At 38.5% G+C, this 22,888-nt stretch overlaps 1 protein-coding gene across 2 annotated transcripts in view; it reads left to right on the top strand.

Moving 5' to 3' along the window:
* ano10a (anoctamin 10a) overlaps window positions 1-22,888 on the top strand; it is a 34,194-nt gene that overhangs the window by 1,843 nt on the left and 9,463 nt on the right. For both annotated transcript variants that reach the window (XM_067511846.1, XM_067511847.1), the window contains exons 2-12: window positions 2,809-2,964; window positions 3,052-3,249; window positions 5,040-5,174; window positions 7,496-7,615; window positions 7,882-8,066; window positions 8,282-8,666; window positions 9,698-9,753; window positions 9,847-9,921; window positions 10,220-10,408; window positions 10,522-10,713; window positions 11,069-11,197. In XM_067511846.1, coding sequence (XP_067367947.1) covers window positions 2,829-2,964; window positions 3,052-3,249; window positions 5,040-5,174; window positions 7,496-7,615; window positions 7,882-8,066; window positions 8,282-8,666; window positions 9,698-9,753; window positions 9,847-9,921; window positions 10,220-10,408; window positions 10,522-10,713; window positions 11,069-11,197 — 1,800 coding nt within the window. In that variant the 5' untranslated portion in view covers window positions 2,809-2,828. The remainder of the gene's footprint in view (window positions 1-2,808; window positions 2,965-3,051; window positions 3,250-5,039; window positions 5,175-7,495; window positions 7,616-7,881; window positions 8,067-8,281; window positions 8,667-9,697; window positions 9,754-9,846; window positions 9,922-10,219; window positions 10,409-10,521; window positions 10,714-11,068; window positions 11,198-22,888) is intronic.

Genomic DNA, 22,888 nt, shown 5'->3' on the forward strand with positions numbered 1-22,888 from the left:
CTTTCTCCACATACAGCATTCGTTAGTTTCGGAGGTAGTACTTTCTAAAGGTTCAGGGTAGGGCTAGTTTGCTGAATGGACATGATTGGTCAGATACCGTCTAGCACATTACGTTTGTGCCATTTCACAGTTGGAGCTGAGCAAAAGAATTGTTTAATTTTGCTTGCTACAAAAAGCAATAACTCCTCTATTATTAGTTTTCATGTCAAAGGACGTGTCTGAACTTGTGTGTGAACTGAAGTACAGACCTGTTAATTGTTATCTGTTCTAAGCAGCAACTATTCAGATCCCTTAACAACTAAAGATGAACAAATATCTAAGACATTTTGCAGACTTGTGATACATATATTGAATCTACTGCATTATTTCAGTCATGTAAAAGAGCAAAATTCCTGTCTGAATGCTACTTAGTGATGACTATACATATGAATATTATATAAATCATAAGATAACTTATGACATATAGTAAATAAAATCATTGCTGCTGCTTAAATTATCCATCACTGACAGCCAGTTACTTTAGAGAAGGGGAAATGGAGGGATTCAGTGCACTTGTATGTCAGGGTTAGGACATGTACATTATTTGACTTGCAGTTCTCAAATACAGGCTTTGCTAACAACTGTAAACAAAATAAGCAACATTGCATGCACTGACCTTTATCTAAAACAAAAGTAAGTATAAAGTAGGAAAATAGCAAAAGCCTTCTTTTGCCCTCCAGGTCGGGTATTCCCATGAGGGTGTGACATCATGTGAAAACTATTAATAGACTATAGCTGCAGTGGTCATTTGAATCCAAATATGGACAGTGGGGGGTAGGTGTCAGGAGGGGACTGAGTTAGGACAGCGGGGGTCAAATGTGTTCAATCCTCTAAAAGTGGAAGTGTAGAAGGGTCTTGGAGGTACCAAGAACTTTCTGCTCAAATTGCCGCTTTAGTGCTGAAATGTCACTTTTTGGCTTGTTGTCTTTCTGCCCTTACTGGGGACCATTGTAGCTACTGTAGCTACCACCTCATTGGGCTTCTTAGCCTGCCCCCATTCACCCCGAGTCAAGAACTGACACTGTAGAATAGCGTATTAAGTAACTTATTATAGAAACACAATTAATTACAGGGTTGGTAGAATTTTGATTGGTATGTCATTTCCAGTGACTGTTGTCAAATAGTGCTTCTTTTAAATAATTGTGAAAAAAGATCATCCGGTACTCAAATCACATACTTATCTCACACTGGTGAAATGAACCATGACCCAGTTTTTTCAGCATTTACCTCTATTGTTCTTAGAGGAAAAAAATATTTAATTTTGTAAAATCTCTAGCACTTTGTTAAACACTAGCAAGCAGGATTGGTGACAAGTTGTGCTGCCTTTTAGAGATATAAGTCCAAACTGATAAGAGAGTCAACCCATAACCTCAGGTAAATGAAAAGCTTTGTAGCACAACTGGTCGTAATACTGGTTGTGACTGGCAGACTGCAGTAACAGTTTGTGGGTGTGACAACTGAAGCCTGTTGTGCTGCTCCATGACGTGAAACATAACTTAAGTCCACTGGATGCAGCAGCTTTCAGACTCTGAACTACACAGCCATGTCATTTTGACACTAATCTGACTCTTTGCAGATCAGCATGTCCACCTCCTGCTTGTTGCTGGAACACAGCTATTTCCTTCACACAAACACACAAAAAGTTACAAGTTAGCACAGTGCTGCTTGGAACAGGGACCCGGTGGGTCAGTGATACAGCATTGGGTTGGGATGCAGAAGGCTGCGGGTTTGAATCCCACTGCAGCAGGTGTGGCCCTGCCCCACCGAGGGCCACCTTGAACGCCTTTTAATACCATCCATAGCACCTCCCTGTGTGTGTGTGTGTGTGTGTCAACTGTTTTCCAAGGCACTGCCACTACAGTTGTGGGATAAGTCATTTCACTCCAAACAATAGGCCATGGTAGTATACTGCATACATTTGGGTGTAGTGCTTTATGACACACCCTACCAGCCAGTGGCATTTCCAGAAAATTAGCACTAATACCATCTTTTGAAATAATAGCAATAAGTCCACCAATTTAGTAAAATTCAATTTTCAATTCAACTTTATTTATGTACCGCCAATCCACAAGTCAAGACCATAAAACTATATATAGAGAAAACCCAACAATTCCCCTCTGAGCAAGCCATAGGCAACAGTGGAGAGGAAAAACTCCCTATAATAGAAAAAACCTCAAGCAGAACCAGGCTCTTGATCGGTTGGGGTTAGTGGAAAGTGGAGAGAGAAAAGAAAAGAGCAATAAAAGCAACAACAAAACATCGGGCAGGTTGGTAGGACCAGTAGCTACACACAGGAAAACACACAGCTCCAAAGCTGTGGACACCTGCAGAAAGGGACAGAGAGAGGGAAGAAAGATAAAAGACAAATCCTGGTCAAAGATAATTCCAAGGTTCCTCACAGTAGTACTGGAGGCCAACGTTTTGCCATCTAAAGTAACTATATTGTTAGAGTCCATATTTCTCATATTTTTAGGCACAAATACAATTTCATTTTTTTCTGAATTTAGAAGTAGGACATTATAGGACATTCAGGCCTTTAAGTCTTTGAGGCCTGCTTAAAGTTGGACTAATTGGTTAGTACCTTCTGGTTTCGCAGAGGAATATATTTGGCTATTATCTGCTTAGCAGTGAAAGTTTATGGAATGCTTCAAAATGCTTTACACTAGTGCATTAGTGTAAAGTCTGAATTAAATTAGATTTCTGTTTACTTCTGAGGAACGCTACAGGACTTTTTCTGGGCTCTTCATTTGTCTCTCGTATCTCATGCAGGTGTCTGGGGACAGGGGAAGATGCTGCAAGATCTGTCCGTAGACAATGGTGGCTTAAGTTTCACTCCTCTGGTAGTGGTGGAGCTTGCCTCGGACACTAAAGAGGAAGCCATTGCATGGCTACTCAACAGGATGAGAGACCTACAACAAAATGGAGGTGTTGTGCTTGTCTCTTTTCATATTTCCTTCTACTGGTTGTCTTTACATTTCAGTGTTGAAATGTAAAACCTGGCAATTTTCAAAGGTGCTGAGCTCCTTGTGGAACAGCTGGGCCCTGGAGTCTGGGTCCAGGAGAAGGACAACCCCAATGTTTTCCTGGTGGGGGCTTCCAGGCAGAGGCTGCTCTCTGGTGCTGAGGATGTAGGCCTCTTCAAGGAGTTCAGTGATGGATCCATGAGGGTCTTCACTTTTGCCAACAAACACGACTTCAAAGATTTTAAAGGTAAAGTTCAGGAGGAAGCCTGCAGAAGCATGTGATAATTTCTACATTAGAAAGAAGTCTTGCCTAACTATGCAGACATTACACCGTGATGGGGCAACATCTGGAAGGCAACAGTTTCACAGATCAGCAAGCGAAGACAAACAGGGTTGTTCTTTTGACATTTGTTCATGCAATCAGAGGTAGAACAAGACATGATTTGATTTTTTTTTAATCTGATTTCATGGTGTTAAAATATACATTCAAATATTTCCTTCCCTTTTTTTTTAACATTAACTGTTTTTTGTTTTAAAGATATTGAGAACATATAAATAAATAAATAACCGGCTTTGATACTTATTTTAGATTTGATAAAATGCCACTCAGTGATTGAAAATGCCTGTACATCTCTATTTTAGTAATGATTTTGAGTTTGTGGTTTGAAGTTCACAATAGACTTTGAATCTTCTGGACATATTTTACTTTTTGTTTTGTTTTGTTTTTTACAAAAAATAAATGATTTGAATGAAAAATAACAGTATTTACTCAATTGTCAAAACATTGTTTTATTCTGTGATTATTTTAGCAAATGGGTGATTTCTTATCATCACTATCAACAATTGAAGCACAGCTCAACAAGAGCTGAATAAAAATAATGTGTGTTTTTAGGATAAGTGCTTTTCAGTGGAAGAGCAATATTGATACTCTCATTGATACTACTGTCCACGATGATATAGTTAAACAGACAATGCAGTGAAATCTTTTGCAGAAACTGTACCAAAAATGAATTGCGTATCTATTCTCAATTTAAAACAAGATACAGGTTTTCAATTACTGTGCAGATGCTTGAGATGCTGTTTAAGAGAACTATGTAGAGATATTTCACACTGCTGAATTGGCAGTAGTGGTAATTATTTTATAATACAGTGCATGGTAATGTCTGTGCAGGTGTTGACTCCCAGGTCTTTAGGTCTAAACACCTGATATCGTTGTCAGTCTAAGGGGTCGATGGTTGAAAAAAACATGAATGTGTAAAGTAGAAATTGGAAGAACAGGCCTAATATCTCTGAATTAAAGATTAAAGGTTGGTTAAAGGTTAAAGATAATTGTGTTCTTACTAAATGTATAACTAGAAGAGAAAATACCAACTTATATTTTCACTTGTACTGAACCCAGCTTCATCGACAAGTTCTCTAAGCAAAAAAAAGTCCCATATATAGTGAACCTAAAGCAAAAGATGACTTGATAGGCTAAAAAATGTCACTTGCTAAGATCAGTCATCAGGTCTGACATATCTGAGAGCTTCATTAGTTCGCACAATAGAAAGAAACTGAGCTTTGACTGGTTCTTTTTTGAACCACAGCTCCTCCTAGCCACGTGTTGATTAGTTTGCTTAACACTCAAACACCCCGTAGTGCATCAAAACTGCAGCGCTGTCCGGCAATTTCCCATAGATCAATTAGTTATACCTAAATCAAAATTAAAACAGATTCCAAATGTGTGATGTAGACATCATATTGTTTCTGTGAAGCAACAGACTGTGCAGCTAGTTTGTGTTATAGCTGGAAAATGAATTGAACACATTGCCACAGAGCTCATTAATGCTTTGTTCTTACCGATGAAATACTGGTACTAATTTCAGACCAGTTTTCATTACCTATTCCTAATTGTAACTGGAACACTTAAGACAATTGGTCAGAGTTTGAAAAGGCTGGCCTCACAGTCTCTGAGCGGTCGCTGTTTAAAATGTCTTTGTTATGAATATCGCTGGGACTCTGCATGTTCTATTTGTATGACCTGCTCTGTGTCCACAGGCGATGGAGATACTTTCCTCAGTATGGCTGAGTGTCAGTACATCATTAAACATGAGTTGGACACATTACGAGCCAGAGATGAGACTCATGTACCAGGATATACCCAGGCCAAGCTGTACCCTGGGAAATCCATCGGTGAGTATCAATCCACATCCTACTCTGTTGTGATGAGTTTGTTGGTGTATCTTAATTTGTCATTACTCAGTGGATAAGACAAAGGCAGCCATCTGGTTGTTTTATACATAAACAATTTCTTCATTGGTATTTCTGAAAATGTACCATAATAAAAATATACATTTGGGCTGCACGATATATTGTTTCAGCATCATCTTCGTGATGTGCACATGCAGAGTTTTCACATCACAGGGCAGGAGATGTTGAGTAGGGCAAGCACAACATGCTACACATTTTGTTCTGCTTGATATAAAATAAATACTCTTTTCCATGACTATTCTAGAAGAGAAATATGTCTGACATAATAGTTTAAAGTGTTGTTTGGTTCACATACAGGCCCTGCATGTGTGTGCATCACTAAAGTCACCAACCACCAGCTCAATCGCAATGTAACTTTTTATCCAATATTGTGCAGCCCCTGCATGTTTAAATAATATGATGCACTTTATTTGTATTGCCCACTGTAGAATCATCATTTAATAGGTTAGTTGACTGACAGATTTTCAAGGATTTTGATAAACAATAAAGTAAATTACCAAGCACATTCACTGGCTTAGGAATGTCCATTTGGACTCAGAAAACTTGTAATGGACAATGTTGGACCCGTGTTTTATCCCTTTGCCTCTGTGCTCCACAATTTTACATTTGTAATAAAAACAAATCCTGTAATTAAAGTAATACATTCTCAGGTACCAAGTTTTTGGTTTTACCATGTAGAAATTACGTTACCAAAAACGATGCCACAAGATATTTTTAACAGTATTTAGTTAATAAATAATAAGATAGCATTTGTATAAGCTACACTGCATTTTCTTTTTAAATAAATACCTAATTTTGCATCTTGTGTTGCATTAAGCTTCATCCTTTTGCAAACTTCCTCTCTCGCCTTTTTCCTGGAAACAAAGAAGTGCGGTCTGACAGAAACTCTTTTGGTCCCCTTTGTATCAGTCCTTCAGAATGGCTTACCCCATTTGTGCTATTGTGGTAGACACATCGTCACACTGTGCCATGCTCTGCTCTATTTGATTAAGGAGCACAGCAAAAGACCCTCTTGTGTGAGACTCACTGCACAGCACCACAGCTGTTTCTTGGCTAAATCCAGATTGTCTATGTCACATAGCAATGCAGCACTGTTGTTCCTTGCATGTTGAGTAAGCTGTTCCACCATGCAACTGGATCCGTCAGTTTACGTACTGGCGGGTTTATGGTTTTTTAGGGGAGTGTACAAAACATTTTCAGTGTGGCCTCTACTACTATTGGTCTGTAACAATAACTAATAGGATTATGTCCTGTAAATAGAATGAAATAACCATGTAACATCCTGGTAGAAGCCGATAGGCTTTTTTCCATTTTTCCATTTACATTTCTATTTTATTGTTACACCCTGTAATATTGTGTTATGCATATGTACCTCTTCACAAGATTGAAGCATATTACTACAAAACAAACTTGGAAAAAAGTTTAACACGGTACTTTTGGTTCAAATGAATTAAAATCAAGATAATCAGTGTTTTTCAGTCATAGCTTATTGCAAGATTTTACTATTTCAGCGGCTATTGAGACGATTACATATTTCTTCACGCTTAATATGGAGTTTCATGAATGTATTAATGTTTTAAGTTGTAAAAAGTGAAGGCAACATAACTCTGAACTGACTAAGCACAGTCGGCCTCCCTTACCACTGCCTCTTGTGTCTCTCTGTGGCTGCAATGTGGAAACAATAAATATGCAAATGCAGTAAAACATTCCCAAAGTGAGATAAGGAAGCAATGAACTTGCCGGAAAGATAGGGCACCGCTATTCTGTGGCTGTGTTTGACAAATGTAGAATGTAATCATTTTTGACAAATGATGCACTCAAGAAATGGCAGATGAAATGATAGAGCTTTCACATACTTGTGTTTAGTCATTGTGTATTAGACAGTTAGAATTATTGCTATAGACAGTTCATTCTGTACAATGGAAGGGCTATTGTTTGCCTGTTCTTTGTTGAGATAATTAAGCTGCATGTTTATTTTTGTTGGGAAAGTGAGGTCAGACAAACCACAGTGATGTACAGTGTACAGTATAATTGCAGCAGGGCTGTTTTCATGTCGCTCAAAAGTCAGGGAAACATCAGAATAATTCACATCTTTCAGCAAGTAACACATTATTAAAATGTCATTACTCAGCATCTTAGCTAATCTTGATTTCCATTAACAAATATGATACAGTGGCTGGCACTGAATTTAATTTTGTGACCAAAATGAGAGAACGTCACCTGCTGTTTTCTTTACATCATAGTCCGCAGACTCCAGTCTAAGGGGATCCTGATCCAAATGTTTCCTCTCCATGAAAAGGAGGAACTTAAAAGGCTGACATTTTCTTGGTACAAAAAGGTGAAGTTATCCTTTCAACCTCTTGGTAAGTTGAAGATGTGCCAATTATCTCTTGTGAAAACTCTGTATGAAATATTCTCATAATTCACATTATGTAGAGTGAACATTTTTTTTTTACAAAGGGAATGTGTCCAGATATTTTGTCACACCTTGCCTTGTATCCTCTTTCAAAACCTGTGGATTTTTTTATTTTATAAAAAGTAATTTCCCTCTTGTCTTTTGAAATGTTCTAACGTTTCAGTTTTGAAACACTTGTTTCGTCTTCACTTTCTTGTCTTTCTCTGTTTGCAGATGACATCAGACACTACTATGGTGAGGGCCTGGCCCTCTACTTTGGTTTCCTTGAGTACTTTACCTTTGCCCTGGTGCCTTTGGCCCTCATTGGTGTGCCTTACTATCTGTTCGACTGGGAGGACTACGACAAATACGTGGTCTTCGCTGTGTTTAATTTGGTCTGGTGTACTGTTATATTGGAGGTATGCAGAGTAGTTTTTAATTCTTTATAAACCAGAGCCGCTGTGACTTATGTTAAAAATACAATTTTTAAGAAGAGAATGAACAGTTAAAGAAATTGTACTGAATGAAGTGGAAATGCAAGCAAATGAATGACCTGAGCAAATTATGTTGTAGTTTAAATGAATAACATAAGATAATGAAAGATAAGTGATTGGCTGAACCTTTTGTTCACTAGTTTTGGAAGCGGTGCAGTGCCTCACTAGCCTATTGCTGGGGCACGCTGAGCAGGAAGAAGGCCTTTGAAGAACCCCGGCCTGGTTTCCATGGTGTCCTTGGGTTCAACCCTGTGACAGGCCGTGAGGAGCCTCTCTACCCCAATGTCAAGAGGCAACTGCGGATTTACTTTGTTTCCCTGCCCTTTGTCCTGCTCTGCCTCTATGGATCCCTCTATGTCATGATGGTCTACTTTCAAATGGAGTTCTGGGCACTGTCAGTCCACGATGAAGAGCCAACATTCTGGACAGGGATACTGTTGTTCATCCCCAGTATTATCTATGCTGTCGTCATAGAGGCTTTGAACCTCATCTACAGATATGCTGCTGAGTTCCTCACAGATTGGGGTGAGTTGTTACTGTACTGTAGTTTGAAATCTAAAGCTGTAAAGATTTCACACATCCAATCAGATAAGGACATAAATTCATAATTTAACCAAATTATGAAGCAGAAATGCTCAATTATATTAATGCTCAATCACAACTATTGCTTTTATCACTTTTCTTTAACAGTGATGGTTTTCCTGGCTTTAGCACACTTGTAAAAAGAACTGTCTTGTTTTGTCTTTGAGGGACTCCATCTTAGTTGAAGTGTGTTTTGTATGGATGTTATTCTAGTGTTTGCCCTCTCGAGTTGACTCATTTTAAGAAAGTGATAAACACAGCAACACAAACAGTATGCAAAACTAAGAGATAGTTAACTCTTAAAAAAAGATTTTAATACCTGAGGTAATCAGTGTAATTTTTGCTCCGGACCCTTCTTTTCAGTATTATAGAGACATGTTTAGACGGTTACCCTCTCACGCCTTGTTTAAGTTTTGTATAACCTGTTAGGGTTTGGACAATAGACTCATTCAGAGATTCATTGTGTGTTTTTAAGTATGTGTTCAGTGACATTGCAAGCTTTCAGATTGGTCTAAATAATGTGATCAGTGAAAAAAGGAGTCGACATACAATGTAAGGTTGTCCCACCCTGGCAAGGTTATACAAATGTGAGACATACAATAGCTAATAGAAGCAAAACACCTGCTGTGACATCACAAACTGACTGACAGTTTCAACCTGCAATAAATCCTCCAGTATCCGTGTTCCCCTGTCTAATTCAATGTTGATTTGTGTCCTCCACTTTTGTTCAAAAGCTAACAAAGACACATCACTCGACTAGATGAAATGTTTTATTCCAAAAGGCCCCACATGCTGCAACTCTGCATTTCCGAGCAAAGTATACCATAAAAAATGTGCAAGTGACAAGTATCAAAGTGCTCAAAGTATCTTTGAGCATTGAGCAATTTTATTTTTTTCTCATGGTGGCAGCTATACACATTCAGAGACCTGTGTTATTGGTATGCTTCATATATTTTTCCCTTATGTGTGTTTAGAAAATCACAGGCTGGAGTCTTCATATCAGAATCACCTGGTTCTTAAAGTATTAGTAGTGAGTACAAACGTTTGTTTTCCACAACATTTCAGCGTTGAGAGTGCAGTCTTTTTTTTTAAGTATTATTATTGCTGACTCTTTTCTCTTTAGTTCAACTTCTTCAACTGTTTCGCCTCGCTGTTCTACATCGCCTTTATTATGCAGGACATGGCCCTGCTTAGACAGGTAAGCCAATCTCTTCACCTTTTTAACAAGCATCCTTCCTCATTCTTTCTTGTTTTGTTTTCTTCTTTTTACTTCTCTTTTCTTGTATGTACTTGTTTTCTTTAGTTTTTGTTCCATTTTCTCTTTCTTTTCCTCTGTGGCTTTTTGGTTTTGTTGTTTTAAGAGTATATTAACTCTTTTTTTTTTTCTTTTCCATCCCATTACCACTCTTACCTATTGTTTCCATCTTCCTTTTCACCCCATCTCGTTTCACTCCACCTGGTCTCTCTTGTTTGTGTTTTTCTGTGTCTGTGTAAAGAGCCTGGCCACGCTCTTGATCACCAGTCAGATCTTGAACCAGTTCATGGAGGCCTTCCTGCCCTACTGGCTGCAAAGGAGACGAAACAAGAAGATGATCCGCAAAGTCCAGAAGAGAAAAACTCTTGAAGACAAAGAGCTTCCTCTGGTTGAGCAGGTCCGACTAGAAGCCGACATGAGCACATACTTGGTAGGGTCAAAAGTTGCTTTTTTACTTTTAGTTTTGGTTTTAATATTAGGTCTCCGTTGGTGGCTCTGTGTAAATCTACAGACTCTTTCTTGGCCCCCCTCCCTCCCTCTCAGGGTACATTTGATGACTACCTGGAGCTGTTTCTGCTGTTTGGTTACGTCAGTCTCTTCTCATGCGTCTACCCTCTGGCTGCTGTACTGGTGGTGCTGAATAACATTACTGAGGTTTACTCTGATGCCTTCAAAATGTGTCACGTGTTCAAACGACCCTTCTCTGACCCAGCAGGAGACATCGGAGTCTGGCAGGTGAGATGTTTCCCGGAAACAAAAGGGGGAAATTACTGTTACTTTTAGTAATTTAGAAACTAAACACATCAGATGTTAAACATTATTGACTCTTCTTTAAGGCCAAAAGATGACGCACTATGTCCTTTCTAGTCAGCACTGCTTACATCCATTTGAAATGTCATCCGAGTTCGCCATCTATGAAAATATCTTCCTTGGGACAAAATGTTGTTAGTCTTATTTTTATTGTACGTTTCCTAATCTGCACCTTGCTGTTAATTTGTAACAAGATATCACTTGCTCTTCACTGTGCCGTGCTAGCAAAACTGTGTTCCAAACAAACTGAGTACTCCTGTCCCTCTGTTTCTGTATCCAGCTTGCCTTTGAGGCGATGAGTGTGATAGCTGTTGTGACCAACTGCGCACTTATTGGCATGTCTCCACAAGTCAAGGCTTACTTTCCCGACTCAGAGACGCAACTCATACTGTGGATAGTGGCTATTGAGGTAATTCATATACACACGCACTTATAGAACAGTAAGCCATTTTGACCACAAACAAAAACAAGACTTCATCTATCTCTCAACACACTAACCCTAACACAACCCTGAAGGATTGTTATAGTTGTTTTTTTTTTTTTAATAACTAAATAAATCTTCAGCCGTGTTCATGTCATCGTCCAGTAAAAATGCAGAGTGTTGCATGAACTCTATTAGAACTTACGATGGGTTGGTGACAACTGCCAAAAGATGATCAAAGATGATGGTGCGTTCAATTTCTGAATACTATATAAAATGATAAAGGAAACTACAAGAAAGATTCTGCTGTTAGCTTTTTTAAAAAAAAATTCTCAGAGCTGTTACATCCTGAATGTTTACTGACTTAGGCTGTGTACTGTGCAAGTTGTATTAATACTAATTAATGGAAATTGTGCTAAAACAGATGTGTACAAGTATAAGAAATCATTAATCATTTTAACTGTAACATTATATTGTCTAATTCGTTGTGGCAAAAGGAGAGAATACCGGCTGGGGGTCTTAATCTACATATCATAACCCTCTTTTTAATGCCATGATTGAGGATGATATTTTCTCTTTTCTATTCACATTACCAACCCCTGCCTATGATGCAGTAGTTCACCAAACTGCAGTGTATAGTGGGAATATACAAAACATATTTCTAGAAACAGTAAAAACAAAAATCTGTAACACTGCAACACTGTTCAGTTCCAAAACTAGCAGGTAATTGGTAACAGGTGCAGGGATGATGAGCATCCACAAACATCCACCAGGGCTCAGTCTTTACAAGTAAAGATGTTCACAAGGGGGTGAATATTTCGGGTTTTTCACCATCTACACAACATAATTTGGGGACTCCTTGCAAATATCAGTTCCAAAAAATGCCAAGGGTGAAACCGATGTTGAATGACATTGATAGACTTGGCATTCAAGCCCTTAGGCAGGATGATAAACTGTCATGTTACTGTGATACTTACTTTATAACCACATGGGCTCAAGACCATTTTGGAAAACCTTTGTCACACACGGTCCATTAGTGCATTCCAAAAATGTATGCTGAAAATCTGTTCAACAAAAAGAAAGACATTCATCAGTTCTTGGCTGAAACACCACTGAGTTCTTTGAGTCTAAGCTCAGTAAGATGGACTGAAAAACAGTGAAAAATATGCTCTGTGGTCAGACAAGTCACACATATGCAAGTACTTTGCATATATGTTGCCAATATTGTTGTAGAGGTGTATATTGGGGTTGTAGTGAGATATATCCTTTCATCATTGCGACCTCTTTTCCACGGAAGTCAGTGGATATGTTAGCAAGACAATGCCAGACCTCATTCTGCTTCAACAGCGTGATTTTGAAGACACACACTGTGTTCTGCCTGCAGCCTCTTCTGTCTCCTATTGCAAATGTATGAAAGGTGATGTAACTCACTGGTAAATAAGCCTCTGTCACAATTTTTGTGTGCAGGCATCAAACTCTAAATTTGCTTTGAATTGAGTCAGGCTGGCATCCTTTTTCTAACTGACATTAATGGGAAAGAAATCCAGTATGATAGGCAACATGAACAGAAACACCCATGTGGCTGTTTTATACTTGCAAAGGACCTTTTTGTTAAAGATGGAGTTACAGCCCTTTGTACATCTTCATTCATGCCCCTGTGGATGATGGTCTGTTGAAGAGCTTTGCTCACTAGATGGAGCCAAAGTCCAAATTAGATTCACATAGATCAGTGAGTTATAAAGAGAGACAGAGAATGGTGGGAGTGAGGGAGTTTTCTGTGCATGAGTGTATTTGCATAAATATTTTGGAACTGTCTGTATTCTTGCCAGCCTAGCTTTGTTTGGGCTTTTGTGTATGTGTTAAATCCAGTATTTCCATCCAGATTCCCACTCTCTTTAGTCCATCTCGATTAATTTTAGCATTCGCCTCCTCCTTCTTGTCTGTGTTCCAAGAAGACAGCACAAACACACTAACACCAACACACTAACACACTCACGTTTACTTACTCATGTCATTGTCCAATAAAAGTAGAAACAGAAAAATAGTGAGGCCGTGGATGATACAGTAGAGAAAACACAGTTTTTTGTTTTTTTTTCTTCAACTAAGTAGTTATTGTCTCAGATTGCACTCTATAAACACTCTATAAACCCTAATGTACCTCACTATATGACTGGTCTCTGCTGATGCTGAGGCAGAAACTGGGTCATATTGATTGGCTGTCTATGATTGAATGTGTAGTCTGCACAAACAGTGCTTAATGTTAAACTCTCCAGTCCATGGAAAAGTAGTTCAGTGTGTGTAATTTTTTTTCTTGTTTCACAGGATAGGTCAGGTCAGGATAACCTTGTGTTTAATCAGACCTTCTTTTTGTAAGATATGGGTTTATTGCTTTAGTTTCACTCTGGCTCACAAAGTACACCAGGTTTAAAGCCCTGACTTGCAGATATGTATCTGTCCCAGATATCCCTACCTGCAAATACATACTTTCATTATTTTGTGGGACAGTAGTATTGACTGTTGACTACATGCAAAGTCAAAGAGAACACCAGTTATTAATAGGAACAACTAGGTGAATTAGCCATAAAACTAGCTATAATTTAGTTTTAGACTCTATGGAAGTCTTAGGAACAACAGTCAGCAGGCTCCACTGTTAGACCCACAGGTCTGATAAGAGTCTTGTGCTGTATTGATCGCAGCCCAAAGCTTTTTACTTGATTGGAGTGTTGTTGCATTATACAGTATCTTGGCTGACTTCGCAAAAGTACCCACTGCATGAGAGTTTTTGAATGCAAAAGTTATACCCTACTTGTAGTTTAATTCTGTGAGGCTGGGCTCACAATATGTTGATACTGAACATAAATAAAATTTTTATCAAAGAACATACAATATCTAAATATCTGATCTTGCATTAAAATATCCGGTTTTGTTTTCTACTGAAAAATCTGATCCTGCAGTACAGTATACAGTCTGTCTGGCTATAGCATTATTAAAGCATTTAATGGTTGTGTTTAGGTTGTTACAGCATCTGTTTAGGGTCAGAGGAAGATTGTGGGCTGATTTAATACAGGCAAATGTAACATTAATTTTACAAAAAACATGTCTTATTACTTTTAAACACATGCACTGTCTTTCTCTAACAATAACATTAGTGTTTTTTTGCCTGTACCTAACAAGACACAGCACTCAGAAATCAATATTGGGTCTATGGCTTGACAGTCCTGCACTTTGTAAATTTGTTGCCCAAATTTCATCGCCAAACCTGTCCCTTTCTAAATTTAAGTTTAAGTTTGGTTAGACTCCACGGTAAATCTACATGTGAAGGAATCGGGAGGGGGCCCGAAGCTCCCAAGTGTTCTTAAAGGTAGTGTCATGAGGCATTAGATTATTATGAGAGCTGGAAACAGGGGAGTCAAGTGTAGATCCATGTGCAAAAGTTAGTACCCCCTGTTTTATTATAAAAACATACTAAAAATCATGCGATCATAACAGGTCTTAGAATTAGACAAATACAACCTCTGATGAACGACAATGTATACGTTTTTTCACCATCCGATTTATTTATTAAACTAAAATGAAGCCAAATAGAAAAACACATTTGGGATTTAAGAAGGGAAGTCGCAGCAAGGTGCTGCTAATCATCACTTTATGACCCAGACCTCCACACAAGCAGAAGTGTAGGCAGTGTGCTGGTCTGGAGCATTCAGGTGTGTGTTAACAAAATGCAGCGAGGGAAAGACAGAGGGAAGTAATTGCTGCTGCACATCAATCTGGAAAGGGTTCTAGAGCCATTTCCAAACAATTTGGAGTTCAGTGTTCTGAAATAATAAGAGATTATTCAGAAATGGAAGCATTCAAAACAGTTGAGAGTCTCACTACATTCACCCCAAGGTCAGACTGTGCAGTGCTTAGAGAAATACAAAAAAACACGAGTGCTACATCTCAGACCCTACAGGCCTTACTGAGCATTTAAAATGTTAAAATCGATGAAAGCTCAATTAGAAGACTAAACTAGTGCGTTTTGCTTAGAAGGGTTGCCAGGAGAATCTTCTGTCTAAAAGCTGTAGACCAAAACCATCATAGTTGTTTTCAATCTATGAAACTTGTCTGTCAAATATTAGCTGAACATAATCAGCATTCAAGACAGTTGGACATCTCACTACATTCATCCCAAGGTCAGACTGTGCAGTGCTTAGAGAAATACAAAAAACCTCTACAAAAAAAAAGTTTTACATCTGAGACCCTACAGGCCTTACTGAGCAAGGTAAATGTTAAAATTAAGATCACTCATAGACTCAAAATGTGCGCATGGCGTGGTGGTTAGCCTTAAAAGCTCACAGCTAAAAATTAATGCTTGTAAATTTTGCATGGCTTCTCCAACCGTTTCCTCTAGGTACTCCAAGTTCCTCACACATTTCAAAGATATCCAGTTCTGATTAATTGGTAACTCCTAAATTGCCTATATGTGGAAATGTGAGTGTGAATGGGTTTCTGTCTCTCTGTGTCAGCCCTGAGAGAGACTGGTGACCTCCCCTGACCGCTGGGTTAGAGTTTTCGTCCACCCTGGCCTTTATGGTTTAAGTTGCTTAGATGATGTAGGAATGGACATAGTTTCTATAGTAGTCTACGAGAACGGTCCAAGATGATAATGTTCTGTCTTATTAAAATGGTTAACTTAAACATGATCATACAATCAAGTGACTTAAAAATGTTGGCATACAGCTATTGTCTGCAAACAGTGCTGGTGTACACTTTATAGATTTGGAACCACTAAAATACAAGTAGAAAAGATAACTTTGCTCATTTAAAAATAATTAGTCCCTCCAGCTGCTCTTTGATATGATTTAGGACCAATTATTGTCTCTGTGAAAAACAATCCTTCCCACATGCAGTTGGTTAACATCAGCAATCAAATGCATTTATGATTGTTTCATATGGGCGTCTTCCTGCAGTCAGTTTTGACATTAAAATTGCCACAGATTGTTTACCAAATTTTAAAAGGAAGTACAACGCATTATCACTTCCACACAGCTAGTCACTCATGGCTTGAAGAGGGTGGAAGGTTTGTGTTGTGTGTTTCCAAAGGAATACCTGAACAAGGACAAGGCATGGTGCTGCTCTAGTGAACACAAACTGCAGCTCACAGCATGTGTGTAAGCGATCCATCCTGCCATGGCATCTTGTGATGACACCCTTGATCACCCTTAACTGATGATGGTCTGATAGAAAGCTTCACTTAAGACAGGACACGGATGAAATAAAAAAAACAGTCAAAATGGAGGAGAAGGAGAAACAGTCAGGAAGGGAAGTGCTGAGAGAAGAACTGATAGGTCAGATGAGATGAAGATGTAGACGGAGAGAGGGGGGAAAAAAAGCAGGGTGTGTGTCTGAGAAACCTGAGTCACTAGCTGATTGTACATCTAAGCACGTTCCTCCCTGTTACCAACCAGCACATTTTCTAGAACAGAGCAAGCAGCCATTCAAAGAGATAGGACAACAAGGATAATGAGAGCCAGTTTGTATAATGTCAAGGGTACTAATGGGAACTACACACATACACAACATCTAATATATTGCCATTGCAGGCCCACTCTTTTATGTTTACAAGCCTTTGAGAATGTTGTATGGCTCCTTCCAGCTGGAATACATCCTATAATTTTGACTCCATTAGTGCTGAGCTTCAAACACAAATATGTTCTTCATCAGTTTCAAATTTCTCTTGTTGTGACTTTTCAGTTGTTTTAACATTTGGCCTTTAAAGAGATAAAGAAGCTTCTAACAACTATGAGTTCAAATCAAATTACTCAGCCCTTCTTATCTTGCTGATAGGGTTGGGGTGGGGGGCGAGTGGGAGACAGCGCCTTGTGGCTTTCCAGCAGCAGTACTATGATACCTGTGTAATTACTGTATAGGGCTTACACACATCGGTGAGCAGTAACCAGGCAACAGGCCAGCCTGCCACTGAAACAGACAGAGACTTTCTTTCAGAGTCACGGGTCTGTCTATTATAATCTACTCGTTACTGTGCAGCCGAGACAACAGAACGGGACTATGCATTGGGTCTGCACACACAGCCCCGAATATGATGGGAGGCAAAATGGCTCAGCAGAGTGGGAGATTCATTGTTTGATGCGTGATTGAAGTAGAAGTGAACAAGAAGTAGATGTTTTCTATTTGACGAAACCATTTCACAAAAAAAGTCAGAATATTGTTATTGATTCACCACCTGGTTTGTGCAAGGACTAGAGCTAATCAGTTGGCTTCCTGGACTGTTAGTAATACCCAGAAATGACAAAACATTGGATCTGTACACTGAACTAATGAAAGTGGCAGACTATAGTGAGCAGACTGACATGGGCATAAAGTTGAGCAGTTCAGGCAAAACCATGTGTTGAAAACACTAACACTACAACAATATGTGGTGCTGAGCTGAATTGCAGCGTTGGTTAATATTTTTTTCTGTGTATACACAAGAGACCCCTTTACACAGTACAATCCGTCTTTCTTTCCATCCCTAATGTAAAGATATTGATTAGTGTAACTTGAAATTATTAGACAATTCAGTTTAATAAATACTTAGTGTGATTAATTTTTTAAAGAATAAGCAAGTTGATTTTAACTAAATTGTTCTTGCTTTTAATTGGCTTTAGTGGGAATGTTAAACCCTACTCCCTTTATTGAATCTAGACTAATATCCTGCATCAGCAACAAAGAGCTTGTGATAATTTTTTTCCTGCTCAATGAAAAAGGTGCTCGTTCTGTTTTCAAGCATGCCCACAAAAATAGCTTTTGTCCAGGGTTATTTTCAGCAGCCCCCCACACAGTGATATCATAACACTGTGTTTTAGGTAATCAGATTGTCTGGTAAAAGCAAGAACATCAGACCATGACTCACCAATGAACCAGTGTAATTTATCTTTGCTAGTATAGCGACTTTTGCTTGCATGCATTAGTTTGTTGGTAAAAACAATATATGTGGCCTGTTTTTTAAAATTTTTTTATTTTCCTGTTATAATGTTAGATTCAAATTGAATTAGAACTAGTAACACTTTGTACCCATGTGGTCACATGGAAAATACACTTTCACGTCCCTCCGTGTTGACCAAATAGTATTCTACTATTGACTAGTATTCTACTGTGACTAAAGAATAGTATTCTTTAGCCACAGTAGCTACTGCATGAGAGTAGAATGCCAACTGTTTTTTAATCAAAATCTACTGCTATGAGTAAAGCTGCACTTGGCAGTGTCTTATACGGTACTCAATTACAGTTAGTTTAATGCTAGTATATAATGTGAAAGGTCCTACTTGGTGACAAAACCACATTCTTGCATCCATGAAGTTCCACCCAGCCCCTGAGCATTTTATCTTTATAATTCAGGTTCACGTCCCCGACCAGCTGCCGCCTTTCTGTGTGGAGTTTTCCCCGTGCTTCCATGGGTTTCCTCTGGGTACTCCAGTTTCCCCCCCACAGTCAAACCACAGCATGTTCAGTGAACTGGTGACTTTAATTGCCCATAGCTGTGAATGTGCATGTGAGTGTTAGTCTGTGTATGTCTCTCTGAACTGGTCTTCTGTCTGTGTATGTCTCACGACCCTACACATAAGTGGTGGCACTAATTTTAAAGTCAAGTCCCATTGAACTATTATAGTAGAATGGGTTACATTAAGATGACATAATTCAAAGAGAATGATTTACACCTGAAATGAGGAAAACTTTGATAGACGTTTGGCTTTTGTTTCATGTACTTGTGGGGAAATATTATTCACCTTATCAACTCAATCTCTCCAAGACAGAATCTGTAGTCTTCTTAGGCAAACTTTCCATACAACACAGTAACAGGATCAACTACAGATCGTAAGTGATTGGGTTGAAAACTGCACTGAACTGTTCTTCAGTTCAGTGGTCCCGCTATGGTGGGACGAGCTAAACTCTGAAGGCTTAGCAGACTCACTTTCATTAGAAAAACTGTTTCTTACCACAGAGAAATTTCCTTTCATAGCACTGTGCTATAATGTCGTCTTAAATGTAAAATGTACTGCAGCTTACTAGCTTATTTGCCATTTTCACATTTTTGTGAGTGAGCCAGTTTTTTCCTAATTTACCTAATTTAAGTATTGATTTTGGCAAACCAACTACCTTTGATATCTCCTTACTTTCCAGTAACAATCACCTCTGGGCCAGTTGGAATGGCTCTAGCTCAGTTGGTAGAGCAGTTAAAGACACTGAAGCTCACGTTGCTGCAGTCTGGGTTAGGTGACCCCCGTGTGTGCGAATTGATGAAGCAGATGCAACACTGTAAAGTTCTAAAACTGCTATATAAACAGACCATACTGTTGGAATGGCACACTAACTGGATGTAATATTTAACTTAATTCAGTCACTGAGAATGTCCTTGAAAGTCTTCTGTTGATTTCACTTTTAGTCTTTGGAGTTTAAAATCTTTTTTATCTTCATTAGAAAATACACTGTAGACAACAGTAAAACTATACAACTTTGCTTGTGACATACTGTATTCTGTTCTTGTCAGTTCACACCTTAAACAGTAGAATTGGTACCTTCTCATCTGTTGGATTGATGGTGGATTGAAATGCTAATTTTCCAGTTAAAAGTGAAGGGGTGCCATGGTAACAGCATTAAGTGCTGAATACTGAGTAGTGGAAATAGCATATGCACTGTAGTCCTCTTGATTTGTGCCAGTTTTGTAGCTGCTTGTTCTCAATGACCTGTCTTCATTTGTGTTTCAAGATTATATTCTAAAGATTAGAAGAATATTTACATTTTCATTAACAAAATGGCCAAGATGACATTTAGCATGGTACTATGAACTTTTCCCAAATGCATTTTCCCGGTTCGAAACTTTGTCTTGTTTAGGAAAGGTCTCAGCTATAATGGGCCATGACAAAAGGGACATGACAAATCATATGGATGGAAGAAAAATCAGTCTGTTCAAGGTTCTTTGCCAGCTTAATATCCTCAGCATAGCTTTGACAGTAAAATACATTTCAAACATTTAAAGTTTGATCACGTATATGCCAGACATAACAATTTATTGTCAGACATTGAAAGTAATAACACCTGTTCTCCTTCCAGTCTTTACCAGGCATCCTCTCCCTCTCAGCTTAACCTTGTGCTGCTGAAATATAAATTAACCTTGAATAGCATTTGCAATCAACTAAGAGCTGGAGTGTTTATTGTGCACTTTCAATCAATATGACAAGTTACTAAGATCAGGGATTTCTTAGCTCGTTCTACTTTAATTAGTGGAGCTATGCTGTCTGGAATGGAAAAACATCTTAGTCAGTGCTTCTGAAATGTTGCTTTTGTGCATCTATAAATCAATGCATCAATCAATTAAGTTTAAAGTGCAAAGGCTGAGACCTGAGTTAAATTCATTGCCAAGGTTCAAGATCTACATTTCTTCTAACAGTTGGAAACGAATTGAGACAGGAATCTCATCGAGTGATGCCTGCTTATAAATAATACTGTATGTCAATCTAGCAGAAAGCAAGAAGAGTGATTGATATTTAACTGTTTAATCAAAAGTGAATTTAGTGCAATCAAAAGTGAAAATGACAATGTCTGACTAAGCACATTGGCTTGAATTAACACACTTGGTAGAAGTGAATATTAACAATAACATTCGTAGTATTAACATATTAAGTTTTTATTTAACATATCTCATAATAATGCATCTAGTCCAGATCATCAACCCATCTCTTTGTATCTTTCTCTGCTGTAGCAAACTGCACAAGTCCATTACTGTGATGAGGAAAAGGTGTAATGAATCACTGAAGGTGATGGTAGTTGGCAGCCATCTAAAATGACTTGTGCGTGAGTAAATGTCATCATCAAGGGAAAATAGACACCTTGTTGATTTCAGCAGTTTGCAGGTCATCAATTTTTGATAATTACGAATCTGTCACAGGAAAGAAGCTGATATTTAAGAAAAGATCTTTTCCAGTATAAAGCCACAGCTTTACTTGGATGAAAGCTGATAGACAAACACTCTTTCCAGAAAAATTGGTATATGAAGAACGTACAGTTGGACTCAAAAATGATTCAACCTTCATTAAAAAATATGTGTATTGGTAAAATTTACAAATTTTCCGGTATTTGCATTAAACAAATGCAAAAAACGAGAACAATTTAAATAGCTTTACACAACTAATTTTGCAAGTGGTTTCTCCAAAGTCAACACAAAATGCAAGATTTAATGGCTACACCAGTCTCTAAATTGTTCAACCCCCTGAATAGAATCCGTCTTAAGAGCACAAATTGGCAAATCAGGTTTTGTCTTAAGCACATGTAATGCAACTGAACAAGGGCTTTATTAGTTGCACCGATGTGCTTGAGATAGAACACATCAAATAGCTGAATTAAGGTTTTGTTGACTATCATGTTTGATTGTATGTTAGAATGTGGCTAAGACAAAAGGATTGTCAAAAAGTTAAGAGATCGCTGCCTTTCACAAACAAGGAAAGGACAAAAAGACATATAGTCATACTGATCCCAAAGCTGGTTCAGAACAACAAAAACATGTGTGTTCAGTGGCGTGAGAATAATATTTATCAATACCATACTGTATCATTAAAAGCTAGGAGAATCCAGAGAAATCACAAGGGACAGAAAAGCCAAAAATCTATACAAAACAAATCTATATAAAACAGTCATCATTCTGTGGTGAAAATCACTGAATTGCAAGTTAAAACTCTACCAGGCTTTGAACAAACATATACTGCCATCCAGACCCCCCCCCCCCCCCCCTTTTTTTTTTTTCTCTCGGCAACACAATGTCAAACCACATTTCTCACATATTACAACAGCATGACTCAGTAGTAAAAGAGTCCAGATGGTAAGCTGCCTGCAGTCCAGATACCTGTCACCCACTAAAACATTTGACAGCATTATGAGGTGAAAACTTTATTTATTTACACAATGTCTACCCCTTTCTGGAAATTAAGTTTGTAGTAAGTTGTCTTTTAGGATATGTGTTATGTAAAAATGTGTATTTCTGTGTGAGAAACCATAGATACAGTGGATAATATACTGTAAGACGGGTTTATTATTGTTGGCCCTTTAGTCCAGGACATTGAATTTGAAATTAAACGACTGACATTTAAGCCCGACCTCATTCATACCAACCCACTAGTGTTTGTGTGTAAGGTCACCCAAAACTGGGATGTTTCATCAACTGTAACAAGACGGAGAGGCAGGCACTAGTCTTCCTGTGCTGTGAAATAGTGGCCCTCCAAGGGCATTCAAAAGTAGTACCAACGCCAAAGAACATAACAAACGTCAGTATTTAACACCTTGAGACATCATTATCATTACCATGTGTATACGTACATTACATTTAGTGACAGCTTATCCCATAGTTGGGGGTCCCCACAGTGGATCATTGTCTGCTGATGACTTGGCACATTTTTCCTCTGGATGCCCTTCCTGACACAACCCTTCCCAATTTTACCGGGCCTGGGACCAGCAGTGCACAGCTTGGGATGGGATGTGCGGTTTTTTGGGGTCCAGTGTCTTGCTCAGGGAGACCTCGAAATGTGGTTGGGAGAGTGGGACCCTAAGGTCGGTGGGCGGCCGCTCTACCAACACATTGTAGATATATTTTACAGGAAACAGACTTCTACTTTATGACGGTGGATTAATTTTACAATCAGTGTAAATACA

The sequence above is a fragment of the Channa argus genome, chromosome 7 (assembly GCF_033026475.1).
Source record: "Channa argus isolate prfri chromosome 7, Channa argus male v1.0, whole genome shotgun sequence".
Lineage (NCBI taxonomy): Eukaryota > Metazoa > Chordata > Actinopteri > Anabantiformes > Channidae > Channa > Channa argus.